Source organism: Loxodonta africana, chromosome 14, assembly GCF_030014295.1.
Source record: "Loxodonta africana isolate mLoxAfr1 chromosome 14, mLoxAfr1.hap2, whole genome shotgun sequence".
NCBI classification, from domain to species: Eukaryota; Metazoa; Chordata; class Mammalia; order Proboscidea; family Elephantidae; genus Loxodonta; species Loxodonta africana.
Window position 1 is genome coordinate 58,608,191 of NC_087355.1, and position 18,167 is coordinate 58,626,357.

General features: G+C 39.8%; 1 protein-coding gene across 3 annotated transcripts in view; it reads right to left on the bottom strand.

The window, feature by feature from the left end:
• EIF3E (eukaryotic translation initiation factor 3 subunit E) overlaps positions 1-10,232 on the bottom strand; it is a 46,274-nt gene extending 36,042 nt beyond the window's left edge. For 2 of the 3 annotated variants that reach the window (XM_064268000.1, XM_064267999.1), the window contains exons 1-4: positions 10,100-10,232; positions 1,897-2,011; positions 1,231-1,356; positions 90-207 (exon numbers count right to left, since the gene is read on the bottom strand). In XM_064268000.1, the coding sequence (XP_064124070.1) occupies positions 90-207; positions 1,231-1,356; positions 1,897-2,011; positions 10,100-10,219 (479 nt within the window). In that variant the 5' untranslated portion in view covers positions 10,220-10,232. The remainder of the gene's footprint in view (positions 1-89; positions 208-1,230; positions 1,357-1,896; positions 2,012-10,099) is intronic. The other variant, XM_003408434.4, reaches the window with a different exon arrangement.
• Between the last annotated feature and the right edge of the window lie 7,935 nt (positions 10,233-18,167).

Sequence of the window (18,167 nt, forward strand, 5' to 3'; positions counted from 1 at the left end):
TTTTTACTATGAGATACTAAGTAAAAGTTTAAATTAACATTTGTATTAATACAGAAAAGATTTTAGGATTCAAATTAAAAAGAGATTACCTGGTTGACTGCATTTGCCTTGTAGTTTCTGGATCTTCAAACATCTTCACAATTGGTTCTGTTTCTGCCTGAAGTTGTTTCAGTTGTGCAACAACTGTGGTTCTTTTTTCTCTTAAAGCTAATTAGGGACACAAAGTAGCACTATAATGTGAAGGAATGTTAAGCTACAAGGTTCATCCTGAAGATGTCTCTAGAAATTATAAAAATTTATTTAAATCACACATATACCGTTATATATTTACCCCCCATACAGTCACATGTCAGGAACCACCAACTCAGTAATTTCTCCCTGATTCACAATTTCTTCTTTCTAGCACTGCAAAGGTACAGAAAGGAAGGAGGAATCCTCTTCCTACTCTTAAAGGTAACGGGAAATTGGAGAAGTGGCGGTGTGAAGAGGGTAGGAAATTATTTGATTCTGGGTTTCAAGGGCTTCATTCTAAGTGTGTTTATATTTGTTCTCATTTAATTCTCTCAAGTGAGTATCATTCCAGTGCTAAAGGTCAAAAACAGAAGGCCGGGGGGTTATATATTATTACTACAGGTATTCTGCCAGGTTATGAGGAATTTAAACTCAGTCCATAATTGCTTTTCACTACGAATCCAGTTCTGTAATCTCTCAAACCCAATTCTATATCTCTCTTTTTACTACATCATTAAGAGTCAGAGAAAGCTTGCACATAGCCTGCCCTGCTAATGTGCATTAGATTAAGGTTTCATTAAAAAATAAGTTTATTTTTTTGATCACAAACTAAAATTTAAAGATTTAAAAGAGAAGTTACAAGAGCTCCTGTTACTACAGGGAACTGCAATATAAATAAAATGATGATTATGTTAGTGCAGTAACTTATGCATTATACATTATAAAGTATATTATTAGAACAGTGTTTCTAAAACACAGAAAGGGATTTATGATCAAATTTCAAAAAATGTCAATTTAAACAAAATAAATCCCATTTCTCTACTGCCAGAGTTCTTAGAATCTTTAAAATGCCATGCACATGGAAGGGTATACGGTAATTTCCTAAATTTATGGGACTTTTTTTCTTTTAGGAACATCTACTACCACAAAGGAGACCCTGGAGGTCACAAACAATTAAGCGCTTGTCTATTAACTGAAAGGTTGGCAGTTCATACCTACCCAGAGGTGCCTCAGAAGAAAGGCCTGGTGATTTGCTTCCGAAAGGTTTGAAAACCCTATGGAACAGTTCTACTCTGCAACATGTGGGGTCACCATGAGTCAGAATCCACTCGACAGCACCGGTAACTGCCGCACAAAAGAAGGGTTTGGAATATACTATACCACAGTAGTATTCCAACTGGAGCGCTGGGCCTCACCAGACAGCTTCTGATTAAATAAGTACAGAGTATGAAGACTCTGCAATTCTAACGAGCTCTCACAGGGCAGCTAATGTTGGTCCTAAGGACTGTATTTTAAGAACCATAGCTATACCAGATGCTTCAACATGAAAAGAAAATCTCTAAGGCAAACAAAAAGCTAACTGGACAAGTTGGCAACCAAAAAGTTGCAGCACTCTCAGAAAATTACAATCTGAATCATAAATACAACTTCGATGATACATACTAATAAGAACTGAAGGTATCTGACAAAAATGTTTTAAAGTATTTTCATGTCTTTTACAGGGAGAAAATAACATACTTCTGTAACACCTGTAACCAGCACATTACCTTTCATCCAAAGAACTTTAAATCATTCAAATAATAATTAAGACTTTCGGCTAACTTCTTTTATAAATCACAAAACCTTAAAACACATATCCACAGTTTACAAGATGACAAACCTTACCGTGAGGAATATCATCAGAATAAAGGTTTTTGTATACATCCATAGCAAAGTCCACCATGTTGGTATCACTAAGAAGATCCAATTTCCCTTGTAGTAATTCTTTTTCATTATATATCTGCAAGAGAAAATTCCTTTTAATGAATATATTAAAGCTCCTCAAATAAACTAAGATTAGTTTACTTACTGAGACACTATTTTTTTCTATAAACTATTATAACCTATTATTTCACTTCTTTTAAGAATAAAGTGAAGCAATACAGGAGGGTTGGTGGTGCAGTGGTTAAGCGTTAGGCTACTAACCAAAAGGCAGCCATTTCGAATCCCAACAGTCACTCCTTGGAAACCCTACAGGGCAGTTCTACTCTGTTCTATAGTATTGCTACGAGTCAGAATTAACTTGGCAGTCGATTTGGTTTGTTTCTGGTCAAAGCAATATAGCAATCAATGTAGAGAGACATTAAGAACATTTTGCTTACCTGAAAATGTAAAAATGAAGGCAAATTACACACTGCGAAGTCATTTCCACCTTCAAATTTATATTACCTTACTTTATACTATCTTATTTACATTTTCTTGTGTCCCTACAAGCCACTTTTTATCCTTTCTGGAAGGCTACGCATAAATAAACAAAAAACCACAGTCTCCACTGCAAAGCATATAGAGTTGTCCCCTCTCCACATCCAAGTAATTAGGAAACAATTCTGAAAAATTTTACCTTCTTATATTCCTCATACTCACGTGATGTCTACCTGCCTCTTCTTGAGGTGTCCTCTCCTTTACCTCGTACATTTCCCTTCATTAATAGTTTTAATCTTTCATAACGTTTTCCCATCACTACACCCATAAAACTAGCAGCCATTTTATAAGCTAATCCTATCATATCAGGGTTTTTGCTTTGCTAACGGTTTAAGAAACATAATTTAACCTATAGTCCAGGATCGAAACAGATACATACGCAAATTTCATATAAAGCGTACTGACCAATATATACGGATTCTACCAAATTAACACTCAGGAATACAGATTATAGTTGAGAAAATATCAACTTTTATTTTAACCGAATCTTTTTTTTTTTAATCAAATGGATACTAAAAATAAAAGAAGTACCAAAAGAAAAGATTTCTATATTGAATTAAATTTTTCCAAAGAAAGAAAAATCCAAGAAGTTGTATCAACATTTCATTGCCTATAAAAAGGAAAGATAAAGGTATCAAATGACTTAAGACATAAAATTCAAATCGAACCTTGCAAAACATATAAAGAACTCCTACACAACAGTAAAAGACAAGCTGTTGAAAAATGGACTTTAATAGGCACTTTACAAAAGGCAATATCCAAATGGCCAATAAACACATGAAAAAGTTCTCAACCTCATTAATCCTCAAGGAAATGCAAATTAAAACCACACTACAAACTAGAACAAAAACAAAAACAAAAATCTCCTGACAATACCAAGTATTGGTGTGGATGTAGAATAACTGAAACACATAATACTCTGCTAGCTTACGTACAACCACTTTGATAAATTGCTTCTAGCTTCTAAAGCCAAACCTCCTTTTTGACCCAGCAGTTCCGCTTCTAGGTACCTGTTATGGATTGACCGTATCCCCCTGCAAAATGTGTTGTAAAGCCTAACCTCTATGCTTGTGGTTATAATCCCATTTGGGAATGGGTTTTCTGAGTTATGTTAATGAGACAGGGTTGGTGTTGGGTGTGTGTTAAATCAACCTCTTTTGAGATATAAAAGAGAACAGACAAGCAAGCAGAGATGGGGGAAGAGAGATGCCTAGCCACATGAAGACGGCCCAGGAACAGGAGCTCAAAAGAAACAAGGACCTTCCTTCAGAGCCAACAGTTTTCCCCTACAGCCTGTACCCTGAATTTGGACTTAAAAAAAAAAAAAAAAAAAAAAACCAAAACCCACTGCCATCAAGTTGATTTTGACTCACAGTGACCCTATGGGACAGAGGAGAACTAACCCATAGAGTTTCCAAGGAGTGCCTTCGGTTAGCAGCCGTAGCACCTAACCACTACGCCATCAGGGGAATTCAGACTTCTAGCCTCCTAAACTGTGAGAAAATAAATTTCTGTGTGTTAAAGCCAACCATTTGTGCTATTTCTGTTACAGCGGCACTATATAACAACAACAAAAAAATTTTTTTTACATAACTACGACAGAATTTGGTACTGAGAAGTACTAGCAGACATCTAAAACGTGGAAGCGGTTTTGGGATTGGGTAATGTGTACAAGCTGAAAGAGTTTTAAGTTGCCTAACAGTAAAAGCCTAGATTGCCTTGAAGAGACTGTTGGTAGAATTCTGGCCGTCACAGGTGATTCTGGCGAGGGCTCAGAAGGAAGCGAGGAGAGCTCCACACAGAGGAGTTTCTACTGTCTTAGAAAATATACACGGCACCGGCAACAGAATGTGGCCAGAAACATGGACAGTAACGGTGCTTCCAGTGACACTGTAAAGGAAAATGATGAGCATGGGATTGGACAACAGAGGAAGGGCAGTGCTTTTCATGCAGTGGCAGATAACTTGTCTGAATTATGTTCAAGTGTCTGGTGGAAGGCAGAACTTGTTTAAGTGATTAACTTGTAGCAAGATCTTAAAGAGGCTGCATGGTTTTACTTGCCATTTATAGTAAAACGCAAGTGGAAAAAGACGGACTTAAAAATGAACTGTGTGAAATGAAAACAGACCTTAAAAGATTTGGCAAATTCTGCTGTACAAACCTGTCCTAGAATGTTCACCAAGGACACGGCTATAGGATCTACTGTTGAAGAGATTAAGCCTGTGACTGACGGATCTAACCAACTACCACAGCAGAAAACCCAACAGCTTAAACCAAAGGGGACAGACAGCAAAAGGAAAGAATGCTGTCTGCCTCTTAGAATTCTACAGGCAGAAAACAGGCCAAAGGGGATACATCTATTGTCTTCCAAGAAAAGAACCACTCCTTGGAGCAGCTGGGAGATCAGCAGAACTACTGGAAGGAGTATGGGAAGCAGGGGCTTCTTGGCTTCAAAGGTGGGGCCAGGGTCTCCTGGATTTCAAAGGGTGGGGTCACACACTCCTAGGTTTCAAAGAGTCAGATCTTCACCAACTGAGTTCCAGTGTGTGGTGTTGCCATTGAGGTGTGCTGGGGGCATGGGGCCGCCACCCAAAGGTAAGGGAGTGGGGCTGCCATGCCCAAAGGACAGAAGAATGGGGCCTAACAAGGCCAAGGGGATGTGGCTGTCGCTCAAGAGGACTGGGAGAACGGGGCCACCTAAAGCTGAGGGACCAGAGTTGCAGCGCCAGTGGGCCCAGAATGGGGAGCTGGAGCTCACAGGCCAACAGGCTTCCACCCACAATCCAGACGGCATGGCCAACACCCAGATTCTGGAGGGCGGGGCCATTGCCCAGATGGTTTCAGAGAACAGAGGATTATTTTCAAGGGTTGAGAGCTAATGAAAACTGTTCTGTTGGGTTTTGTACTGCTTGGTGCCTATCATCCCTTCTTTCCCTCCAATTTCTCCCATTGGTAATGGAAATGTCTGCCTTGTGCCTGTTCCACCATTGTACTTCAGAAACAGATAATCTGTAGTCCAAATTTCAAAGATTCACGGATGAAGAGGAATTTTGCCCCAGAATGGAATACGCCTAAAGTCTTACCCATATTTGATTTAGATAATTCAGAAGATGAAATTTTGAACTTCAAGCTGATTTAAGACTTTTGAGACAATGTGATGGAATGAATGTCTTTTGCATGTGTCTTGAGCCAATCTCTTCTGAAATACAAACAAACCAGAGAGCAGAGATGGGGGAAGAGAGATGCCAAGAGAGGAAGTTCGCCCAGGAGCAGAAGCCCAGAACAAACAAGGACCTTGTTCTAGAGCCTACAGAGCCAACACCTTGAATTTGAACTTCTAGCCTCCTGAACTGTGAGAAAATAAATTTGTTTGTTAAAGCCACCCATTGGTGGTATTTCTATTGTAACAGCACTAGATAACTAAAACAGCACCCAAGAGAAATGGGTACACATATTCAAAAACCAAAACCAAACCAAACCCATTGCTGTCCAGTCAATTTTGACTCATAGGAACCCTACAGGACAGAGCAGAACTGCCCCATAGGGCTTCCAAGGAATAGCTGTTGGATTCGAACTGCCAACCTTGTGATTAGAAGCTGTAACTCAAAGACATCTCTAAATGTTCATACCAGCACCATTTGTAACAGCCAAAATTATCAATACTGGAATGGATAAATAAATTGTGGTTATTTATTTATTCATAAAATAAGTAACATTTGGCACTGAAAATCAAAACACTACTGCAGTCCTAACAGCTTGGATCATTCTCGCAAACTACGCTGTGTAAAAAATGTACGGTTTCCAATTTCATCTGGACTCTCTGCACTTACCAATCCTGAACGTGTCTTTGGTCAGTTTCCTAGGCTACCATTTCCAGTCTTTACCTCACTCCTCAAAATCACAGCTGGCTGCCCCATATCACTAATCACTCTCTCATACCAAATGGCCTAGCCTCTTAATAGCAAACTTTTTAGGAATACTTATTCTGTCCCAGGAGACTAGGTGCTTTATATGCACTGTTGTTTTCAGAAGCTTTCTTCGAGTCAGCCCCCAATTTATGGAGACCCCATGCACAACGGGATTGAATGGTTATGATCCACAGGGCTTTCACTGGCTGATTTTTTAGAAGTTCATCGCCAGGTCTCTGTTCCTAATCTGGAAGCTGTGCTGAAACCTGTTCAGCATCATAGTAACACACAAGCCTCCACAGACAGATGGTGGCCACAAATGAAGTACATTGGTTAGGAATCGAATCCAGCTCCCCCATATGGTTGGTAAACCAAAAACCAAATCCACTGCTGGTGAGCTGATACCAACTCATAGCAACCCTATATGACAGAGTAGAACTACTCCTTAGGGTTTCCAAGGAGTGGCTGATGGATTTGAACTGCCAACCTTTTGGTTAGCAGCCCAGCTCTTAACCACTGTGTCTCCAGGGCTCTACATGGTTGGTAGTATCATCATTTTATGCAGGCTTAATTAGAGAAGGAACTTGCTCTTAAGCACACAGTTCATTTATTTGAATCCAGAACCCAGGATCCTAAACACTGCACTATCTAGCCTTTCACTGTACAAGAGAATAGAGAGTAGTTAAGACATAAATAAGTATCCATTCACGCATTTACTAAATACTCATTAAAACTTATGTGCTGAGATCACAGTAGAGAACAAATCTCTCCTTTCCTGGAGCTTATATTCTCCAAGACACTACAAATATATAAAATTGTTTTTCTTTCATTGCTATGCCCTTATGTATCATGATCACTGTGACTATAACCTAACCATCCAGCCTTTAAGATTCAATGTAAAGCCTCACCTCCCAAAGTCCTTTTTGCCTAGTAAGATAACCAAAACCAAAAACCAAACCCACTGCCATCAAGTTGATTCCGACTCATAACGACCCTACAGGGCAGGGTAGAACTGCCCCAGAGAGTTTCCAAGGAGTGTGTGGATTCAAACTGCCAACCTTTTGGTTAGCAGCTACAGCACTTAACCATTATGCCACAAGCTTCCACTAAGATAACAGTATCTCCTAATTTTCATGGCAACTACTGGTATCTCTCTGACATTTAACTTTTTGCCTCATATTATAGACATTTATCTCCTCTAAAGAACAGACTGACTCCAGGTTTGTTTGTTAAAAAACAGGTAGACCTACTAACCCACTGCCGTCAAATTGATTCTGACTCATAGCGACCCTACAGGATAGAGTAGAACTGCCCCACAGGGTTTCCAAGACGCGCCTGGTGGAGTCAAACGCCAACTTTTTGGTTAGCAGCTGTAGCTCTTAACCACTACACCACTTGGAGATTTCTGGGTTTTATCTTGGATTTCTCACAATTCTATGGCCATCCGATACTTAGTAATCACTAAATATTCCAGGATCTGTCTTCCTCTTGGTGTATTACAGCCATTTCACCAGCATGCTCTACAAGTAGAAACCAAACGACGTACTGCACAGGGCAAACATGCTGCAAAAGATCTCTTTAAAGTATTAAAAAACAAAGAAAGATGTCACTTTGAGGACTATGATGCACCTGACCCAAGCCATGGTGTTTTCAATCACCTCATATTCATGCGGAAGCTGGACAATAAGGAAGATCGAAGCAGAATAGATGCTTTTGAGTTACAGTGTTGGTGAAGAATATTGAATATAATGGACTGTCAGAAGAACGAACAGATCTGTCTTGGAAGAAGTACAGCCAGAATGCTTCTTAGAAGCAAGGATGGTGAGACTTTGTCTCACTTACTTTGGACATGTTATCAGGAGGGACCACTTTCTAGAGAAAGACATCATGCCTGGTAAGGCAGAGGGTCAGCTAAAAATAGGAAGACCCTCAACAAGATGGACTGACACAACAGCTGCAACAATGGGCTCAAACACAGTAACGATTGTGAGGATGGGCAGTGCTTCATTCTGTTGTATGTAGGGTCGCTATGAGTTGGAATTGACTCAATTGCACCTAACAACAGTAGCCTTTTCTCACTGACTTTCAGCTGCAATACACAGTTTTGTCTTGCCCTATGAAAAACTAATCTACACTTATATTCCTCCTTTTCTTCTGTCTGCCTTGAAAAAGAAAGAGTAAAGAACATATCAGAAAAATGAAGTTTAACTAGTTTAGAAGCAAGCATTTCTACAAGTAGCTGGTAAAGGATTTCAAAATATGGCATTTTGTCTTCCTTGATCTGTGGTGAATCATCTTACCTAAGCCTTTGGTACAAATGTTAAACACTAGACTGCTCATCAAAAGGCCGGCTGTTTGAACTCACCTACAGACTCTGTGAGAGAAAGATCTGCTGCCCTAAAGATTAAAAAAAAACCTAAAGATTACAGCAAAGAAAACCCTATGGGGCAGTTCTACCCTGTCACATGTGGTCACTATGAATTGCAACTGACTCCGAGGCAGTAACAAGTTCTAAAAAACAGTACACCCTACATAAACATCAAGGCAAAAATACATTCTTTAAAGATAAAGCTTTATGTAGCAGGACATTTGTTGAAATTAACTTTGTTGTTCCCTAACGTCATCAACTTAAGTCCACATGTGTTTATAAAAAGTTAATGGTATGGATTTGAGGATGATAGCTCTCTAATAAACCATACCCACCTGGAAGCTCTGAAGAGTTTTCAGAACAAATTAATGTTTATTTTCACGACCTTTTTTTTTTTTTTTTTTATTGCTATTGGAACATCCACAAAAAGCCCCCAAATTCTGTCCCCTCAAAAGATCTATGCAGTAATCTGCTTCCAGAAATAACTTATTTTTCTGGTCAAAATTCGAATCCCCTCATCATAGTAATATTACTTTATGATTATTAAAATGCACCGATTTCCCAATAAACTGCAGCTATAACTAAGCCCAACATTTCAAAACTTTTAGGACAGAAGTATATTTTAAAATGAGATCCCGGAACTACAGCTACGTGAAAATTAACTACCAATTCAAATCACTTGACGAAATCTGTACATCTATCTAAAAAAAAAAAAAATCTATCTACACATTAGAAAATAAACAATAAGTTAAAAGTTTTTGTTATTATTTCTGGTGCTCTTGCCCATCCGATAAAATATGCTACGCTTCTAGAAAGTAACTACTTATCAAAAGACCAGGGAAACTGCACGCAAAAAGCTCACAACTTCTTGGAAAAAATGCTAGATATTTAAGTGTAAGAAAAACATTCTAAACGATCCGGCGAACAAAAGCACAAAGTCAAGCCCACTCTTCCCACGGTTCCGTAAAGAAAATCAAAACTTCGAACACTGCAATTTGCTTTTTAGAAGCCGTCCTGGGATAAAGCTCAAACGTTATAGTTTAGCCAGTTAAGCGTCAACTTCCGAGAGCAGACGCAGAGGTCCCCCGGGTGCCGGCACCTCAAGAAGCGATACACAGACCTCTTTGTCACCCAGTTTCATTCCTTCACCTCACTCCTTCCCACAGCCGAACTCTGCTGTGCTAACTAACCAGGTCAATGCTAAACTACCAGTACACCTCCTGCCCGGGCTGGGGCCAAACGCCCGTCTGCCTCACACGTGCGTCAGGCCTAAGACTAAACACACCGCCCTTCGGCACCCCCGGCACCTCACGCGCTCCGACGCGTTCCGCCGGCTCAAAGCCGCCCTTACCTCCTTTACCGACAGAAACTCAAGCAGCGGAAACACTAGATGCCGATCCAAAAAGTGTGCGATTCGAGTAGTCAAGTCGTACTCCGCCATCTTGCCAAGGAAAAGGGAGTCTGTACTCATCAAAACTTTATTGATAGCGGTGACAAGGGAACGGACAAAACCAGTATTGCGCATGTGCAATGCTTACACCCGAGAAGGAAAAGGGGAGGGGTTCAGCCAGGCGCGCGCCGAGAGGGAATGGCGCATGCGCACGAGTCCTCCCTTTACCTGGGCAGGACGTGAGCGGCGGGCCCGGTCTCTTCTATTGCCGATTGGTTAGTATCCGCCTCCTGTTGCAGGCCTACGATTTACAAATCAATGACCTGAAATCCGTTTGTTAATAAAATTATTGAAAACTCGGGATTGGTTGCTGAGACGCTGTTTCACTGGGATGCGGCAGAGGACAAGGAAGTTACATGCAAGAAGGAATATCTGAGCTAATATTTGACATATGGTAATCGTTTTGTAGGAACCTTGGTGGCGCAATGGTTAAGGGCTGGGCTGCTAACTGAAAGGTGGAGTTGGGGGAAGGGGGGTTCTGGCGATATGTTCCCGTAAAAATTATAGCCTAGGAAACTTTATGGAGCAGTTCTACCCTCATATAGGGTTGCTATGAGTCGGAACCAACTCAACACGCAAAACAACAATCATATTGTAAGCTTCATATAAAAACTGAAGTTTTCTGGGCAGAAAACAAGTGAAATTATTTCACACTGTAAAAAAAAAAAAAAGAAGGGCTAAAACTTTGTGATGGATGGTTGGGCTGGACCTATTAAGGTGGTTAGCAAAAACTGAGATGGGGTAACAATTTATCTGAGAGTTGGAGTAAGAGAAAGGGTTTTTTTAAAATGAGAGCCGGGGTAAAAATATTCCTGGTGGAAGGCACAGGAAAGACAAAGACCATGAGAGGAGAGGACTTGGTGTGTTTAAAAAACTGAGAAGCCTCTGTGACTGAAGAGTGAGTTAAAGAGGTTGAGAGAGACCAAGTCAGAATTACGGTAAGGCATTTGGATTTTATTCTCCTTTACTGATTACTTCTCATCGTTCAAACCCCTGGATGCCAAGTTCATGCCAACTCCTACCAACTCTATAGGACAGAGTAGAACTGCCTGCTAGGGTTCCCAAGGAGCAGCTGGTGGATTCAAACTGCCGACCTTTTGGTTAGCAGCAGAGCTCTTAACCACCGGGCCACCAGGGCTCCTCTCATTCAAGCATCATTCAAGCATCTTCATTTTGGAGTGCCCCAGGGGGTCTTGCACATCTTCTCCAACTACACCAGTGCCCTTAGTGATACCATCCACCAAAAAACCAAACCCATTGCCATTACATCATTTCCTACTCAGCAACTAGAGGACAGAGTAGAACTGCTTCATAGAGTTTGCAAGGAGCAGCTGGTGGATTAGAACTGCTGACCTTTTGGTTAGCAGCGGAGCTCTTAACCACTGTGCAACCAGGGCTCCAATATCATCCAATCTGGCTTTAAATTCCATCTACACATTGACAGTGTTCCGCTGCTATTCATAAGGTTTTTATTGGCCAATTTTTTTAGAAGTAGATCACCAGGTCCTTTTTCCTAGTCTGTTTTAGTCTGGAAGGTCTACTGAAACCTGTCCACCATGGGTGACCCTGCTGGTATTTGAAATACTGGTGGCATAGCTACCAGCATCACATAAGCCACCACAGTATGACAAACAGACCGATATTGTGAAGAATGGGGATTCCAGAACACACAATAGTGCTCATGCGGAACCTGTACATAGACCAAGAGGCAGGTATTCAAACATAACAAGGGGATACTGAGTGGTTTAAAATCAGAAAAGGTGTGTGTGTCAGGGTTGCATCCTTTCACCATATATATTCAATCTGTATGCTTAGTAAATAATCAGAGAAGCTGGACTATGTGAAGAAATGTGGCATCAGGATTGGAGGAAGACTCATTAACAGCCTGCTTGATATGCAGATAACACAACCTTGCTTGTTGAAAGAGGACTTGAAGCACTTATTGATGAAGATCAAAGACTCAAGCCTTCAGTATGAATTACACCTCAACATAACAAAAAACAATGACTCTCACAACTGGACCAATAAGCAACATCATGATAAATGGAGAAAATAGTGAAGTTGTCAAAGATTTCATTTTACTTGGATCCACAGTCAATGCCATGGAAGCAGCAGTCAGGAAATCAATTGACTTATCGCGTTGGGTAAATCTGCTGCAAAGGACCCCTTTAAAGTGTTAAAAAGCAAAGATGTCACTTTGAAGACTAAGGTGCACCTGGCCCAAGCCATGGTATTTTCACTTGTCTCATGCATTACAAAAACTGGGTAATGAATAAGGAAGACCGAAGAAGAGTTGATGCCTTTGAATTTTGGTGTTGATGAAGAATATTGAATATACTGTGGCCTGCCAGAGGAATTAACAAGTCTGTCTTGAAAGAAGTACAGCCAGAATGCACCTTAGAAGCAAGGATGGCGAGACTTTGTCTCACATACTTTGGATGTGTTATCAGGAGGGACTAGTCCATGTAGAAAGACATCATATTTGATAAAGGAGATGGTCAATGGAAAAGAAGAAGACCCTCCGTGAGATGGATTGACACAGTGGCTGAAACAATGGGCTCTAGGATAACAACAATTGTGAGAATGGTGCAGGACCAGACAGTCTTTCATTCTGTTGTGCATACAGTCACTATGAGTCAGAATCGGCTCGATGGCACCTAACAACAACAACAAGATACTCTACGGTCTCACCCCATCTGGAGCAAGGAGAATGAAGAAAACCAAAGATACAAGGAAAAGATTAGTCCGTGTGACTAATGGACCACAGGTACTACACCCTCCACCAGACTTAGTCCAGCACAACTAGATGGTGCCCAGCTACCACTACTGACTGCTCTGATAGGGATTACCATAGAGGGTCCTGGACAGAGCTGGAGAAAAATGTAGAACAAAATTCTAACTCACTCACACACACACACACAAAAGACCAAACCTAGTGGTCTGACAGAGACTGGAGAAACCCCGAGAGCATGCCCCCCAGGCACACTTTTAGCTCAATAATGTAGGCGCTCCTGAAGTGGCACCTAACAACAACACATTGACAACTCACAAATTATGACCCCAACACAAACCGCTGGTTAACTCCAAACTCGCATAGATCCAACTGCCTGCCCAATATCTCAACATTAACATGTCCGAAAACAAACTCCCCCATGTAGCTCACCGAAACTTGCTTCTGTTCTTTTCTGGACGTCATTGAATAGCAACTGCATCTTTCTAGTTGCTCAGGTCAAAACTTTAGAATCATCCTTGGCTTTTACGTTCTACATCAATTTTACCACCAAAGCCTTTCAGCTCTAACCTCTAAAACAAGAACAGTGTCAGTGAGTGGTGGATGAAAGGCTGTTTGGAGTGGGTTCAAAAGAGGGGAGGTGAGGAGGTGAGACAAAATATACAAACACATCTTTTGAAGAATTTTGCTAGAAAAGGAAGTAGAGAAATAAAATGGTAGATACTGGGTCTCAGGAGGGTGTCTTAAAAGGTGTGTGTATGCTGATAGACGTGATTCAGTATTTATGTAAGTATCTGTAATGGAAGGACAGAATGTTTTGAGAAGCTCTATGGAATATGAGAAGAGCATGGCGTCCAGTCAGGTTGGCCCCAAACAGAGATTGATTCTCAATGGGGAGGGAGAAGATGGAAAAATCTTAGTGGATTGTATGTTTTCTCTTGGGACGGCTAACTTTTAGAATAGATATGGAGGAAAGCATTTCAAGTGGTTCAGGAACAATTTGAACACTGCAGATACATAAAGACAGGGAAATGTAAGACATATTAGAGAAACATAACTTGGGAAACAACTGCTGAATAGAGACTAGAGCAGAGGATAAGCCAGGAAAAAAAGACCAATGTCAAATAGTAGAAAGCTTATGTGAGGAATTTTAAATTTATCTTAGGTCATGTGGAGCCTTAAAATATTTTTGAGTATGAGGGCAAATAATTATATTTGTGTTTCAGGAAGGTACTTCTGACAGCGTGGACAGTGGATTGAGTAGGTGAAATGTGGAAGGTTTTCAAAACTAGGTTGGAAAATTTTTTGATCAGGTAGGCAATGGAAGCCACTCATTAAGTTCTGAAATAGAAAACTAATGAAGAAAGTGATGTTTTGTACTTTAAAATTAAACTGGAAGTGATTTACAAGATGGATTAAAGTGGTGACAGATTGGAAACTCTGCTGATTTGCCTGGCTTTTCCCCTGGAATTTTCCTTGCTGGTTTGTGAAAATATCTTGTTTCTTTTTATAAGAGAGATTTAGCCCCAAATATGGGAAATGGGAAATCTTATTTTTGTGCTTTAGTCTCTTCTAAGTCTTTTAGTTTAGAAGAGACATCAGCTAGGAAAAGCAAGCAAGGCCTTACCCAGCAGTTTCTTGGTGGTATCAGATGTAGATTCTGATTCTCAAACATTCATCAGATACTTATTGAATGCTTTTTTGCTGGTCACAATGTCAAGCTCTGGGGAAACTTGGGAAATAACCAATGATTAGAGGCTATAGGGGAGGATAAGCCAGGAAAAAAAAAAGACCAGTGTCAAATAGTAGAAAACTTATGTGAGGAATTTTAAATTCATCTTAGGTTATGTGGAGCCTTAAAGTATTTTTGAGCATGAGGGAAAATAATTATATCTGTGTTTCAGGAAGGTAATTCTGACAGTAGTGTGTTCCATGGATTGAATAGGCGAATTCCAGCCTGCAAGGAGCTTATGGTTTGGTGGGAGTGGTACATATGAAAATGTAAAATAATCATAGCACAATGTAACAGGGTCTATGCATGAAGTGCTCCTGAGAGGCCACGGAAGACAGTACTTCTCTGCCAGATAAAATCACAACTTCATGAGGAAGGTAACATTTTAGTACCTGTTATTGGTAAGGTTGTGTGTCAACTTGGCTGGGCTATGATTCTAAGTGGTTTGGCTGTTATAATGTAGTTTGGCAGTCGTATAATGATGTGATTATCTCCATGATGAGATCTCATATAATGTGATGACCTCCATGATGGGATCTGCTGTGAGTAGCCAATCAGTTGAAAGGCAGTTTCCTTGGTGCTGTGGCCTGCATCAAATATAGGTGGACTTTCTGGCAAAATTTATGGGTTTTTGCTTGCTCTGGATCCTGCAGCAGGCTCCTGTTTATCTGACCTCCAGTTCTTGGGACCTGAGCTAGCAGCTTGCCTGCTGATCTTGGGATTCATCAACCTCTTCAGTCTGGATCGTGAGTTCACCAGTCCCTGCAGTTATGTGAGTTGGGAGAACCCTCCAGCTTGACCTACAAACTTGGGACTTTCCAGCCTCTACAACTGCATGAACTATTTCCATATATATATGAATGCTTCCCTGGTTTTACTTCTCTAGAGAACCCAACCTAAGACATTTGGTACCGAGAGTGGTTCTAGAGAAACAAAACTGCAGGGATGAGTTTTCTAAACTGGTTCTCGAGTCTGGTTAATCTTAAGGATGTTGATGACTCTGCCTCTAGTACTAAAGAGGGCACTGCTAATCCATGGGGTTAGGTGGTAATAGAAATACACAAAATATCACCACCAATAAATCAGGTTTAAGAGCATGACTGCTAACCAAAAGGTCAGCATTTCAAATCCACCAGTCACTTCTTGAAAACCCTACAGAGAAGTTCTACTCTGTCCTACAGGGTCACTATGAGTTGAAATTGTCTTGACAGCAACAGGTTTGGTTTTTTGGTTTTAACAGATCAGGTATTGGTGAGAGGCGAGGCTCTAGAGGATGACATATTTGACACCTTTCTAATGTTTTGTCAAAATGAGAGGTATACAACATAGCTGAAAAAAAATCAGATAAAAGAATTAAAAAAAATGAAGAAACCCTAAGAATCATGTGGGACTCTATCAAGAAGGATAATTTGCATCTGATTGGAGTCCCAGAACAGGGAGGGAGGACAGAAAACACAGAAAGAATAGTTGAAGATCTGCTGACAGAAAACTTCCCTGACATCATGAAAGATGAAAGGATATCTATCCAAGATGCTCATCGAACCCCATTTAAGATTGATCCAAAAAGAAAAACACCAAGACATATTATCATCAAACTTGCCAAAACCACAGATAAAGAGAAAATTTTAAAAGCAGCCAGGGATAAAAGAAAGGTCTCCTTCAAGGGAGAATCAATAAGAATAAGTTCAGACTACTCAGCAGAAACCATGCAGGCAAGAAGGCAATGGGATGACATATGCAGAGCACTGAAGGAGAAAAACTGCCAGCCAAGGATCATATATCCAGCAAAACTCTCTCTGAAATACGAAGGCGAAATTAAGATATTTACAGATAAACACAAGCTTAGAGAATTTGCAAAAACCAAACCAAAGCTACAAGAAATACTAAAGGAAATCAGTCAGAAAACCAATAATACCAGATACCAGCACAACACAAGGTCACAGAACAGAACATCCTGATATCAACTCAAACAGGGAAATCGAAAAAACAAATTAAGATTAATTAAAAAAAAATGCTCAAAACAGGGAATCATTGAAGTCAATATGTAAAAGATCACAATAATCAAAAAGAGGGACTAAATACAGGTGGCATAGGACTCCCATGTGGAGAGGGAAGCAAGGCGATATAGGACAACACAAGTTAGGTTTTTACTTAGAAAAATAGGGGTAAATATTAAGGTAACCACAAAAAGGTATAACAACTCCATAACTCAAAATAAAAACCAAGAAAAATGTAACGACTCAGCAAACATAAAGTCAAATACTATGAAAATGAGGATCTCACAATTTACAAAGAAAAATGTCTCAGCTCAAAACAGTAAGTGGAAAAATGAAATTGTCAACAACACACATGAAAAGGCATCAAAATGACAACACTAAACACTTATCTATAATTACGCTGAATGTAAATAGACTAAATGCACCAATAAAGAGACAGAGGGTCTCAGACTGGATAAAGAAACATGATCCATCTATATGCTGCCTACAAGAGACACACCTTAGACTTAAAGACACAAACAAACTAAAACTCAAAGGATGGAAAAAAATATATCAAGCAAACAATAAGCAAAAAAGAAGAGGAGTAGCAATATTAATTTCTGACAAAATAGACTTTAAACTTAAATCCTCCACAAAGGATAAAGAAGGACACTACATAATGATAAAAGGGACAATTGACCAGGAAGATATGACTATATTAAATATTTATGCACCCAATGACAGGGCTGCAAGATACATAAATCAAATTTTAACAGAACTGAAAAGTGAGATAAACACCTCCACAATTATAGTAAGAGACTTCAACACACCACCTTGGGAGAAGGACAGGACATCCAGTAAGAAGCTCAATAGAGACACGGAAGACTTAATTACTACAATCAACCAATTTGACCTCATTGACTTATACAGAACTCTCCACCCAACTGCTGCAAAGTATACTTTTTTTTCTAGCGCACATGGAACATTCTCTAGTATAGACCACATATTAGGTCATAAAACAAACCTTTGCAGAATCCAAAACATCGAAATATTACAAAGCATCTTCTCAGACCACAAGGCCATAAAAGTGGAAATCAATAACAGAAAAATTAGGGAAAAGAAATCAAATACTTGGAAAATGAACAATACCCTCCTGAAAAAAGACTGGGTTATAGAAGACATTAAGGAGGGAATAAGGAAATTCATAGAATGCAACAAGAATGAAAATACTTCCTATCAAAACCTCTGGGACACAGCAAAAGCAGTGCTCAGAGGCCAATTTATATCGATAAATGCACACATACAAAAAGAAGAAAGAGCCAAAATCAGAGAACTGTCCCTACAACTTGAACAAATAGAAAGTGAGCAACAAAAGAATCCATCAGGCACCAGAAGAAAACAAATAATAAAAATTAGAGCTGAACTAAATGAATTAGAGAACAGAAAAACAATTGAAAGAATTAACAAAGCCAAAAGCTGGTTCTTCGAAAAAATTAACAAAATTGATAAACCATTGGCTAGACTGACTAA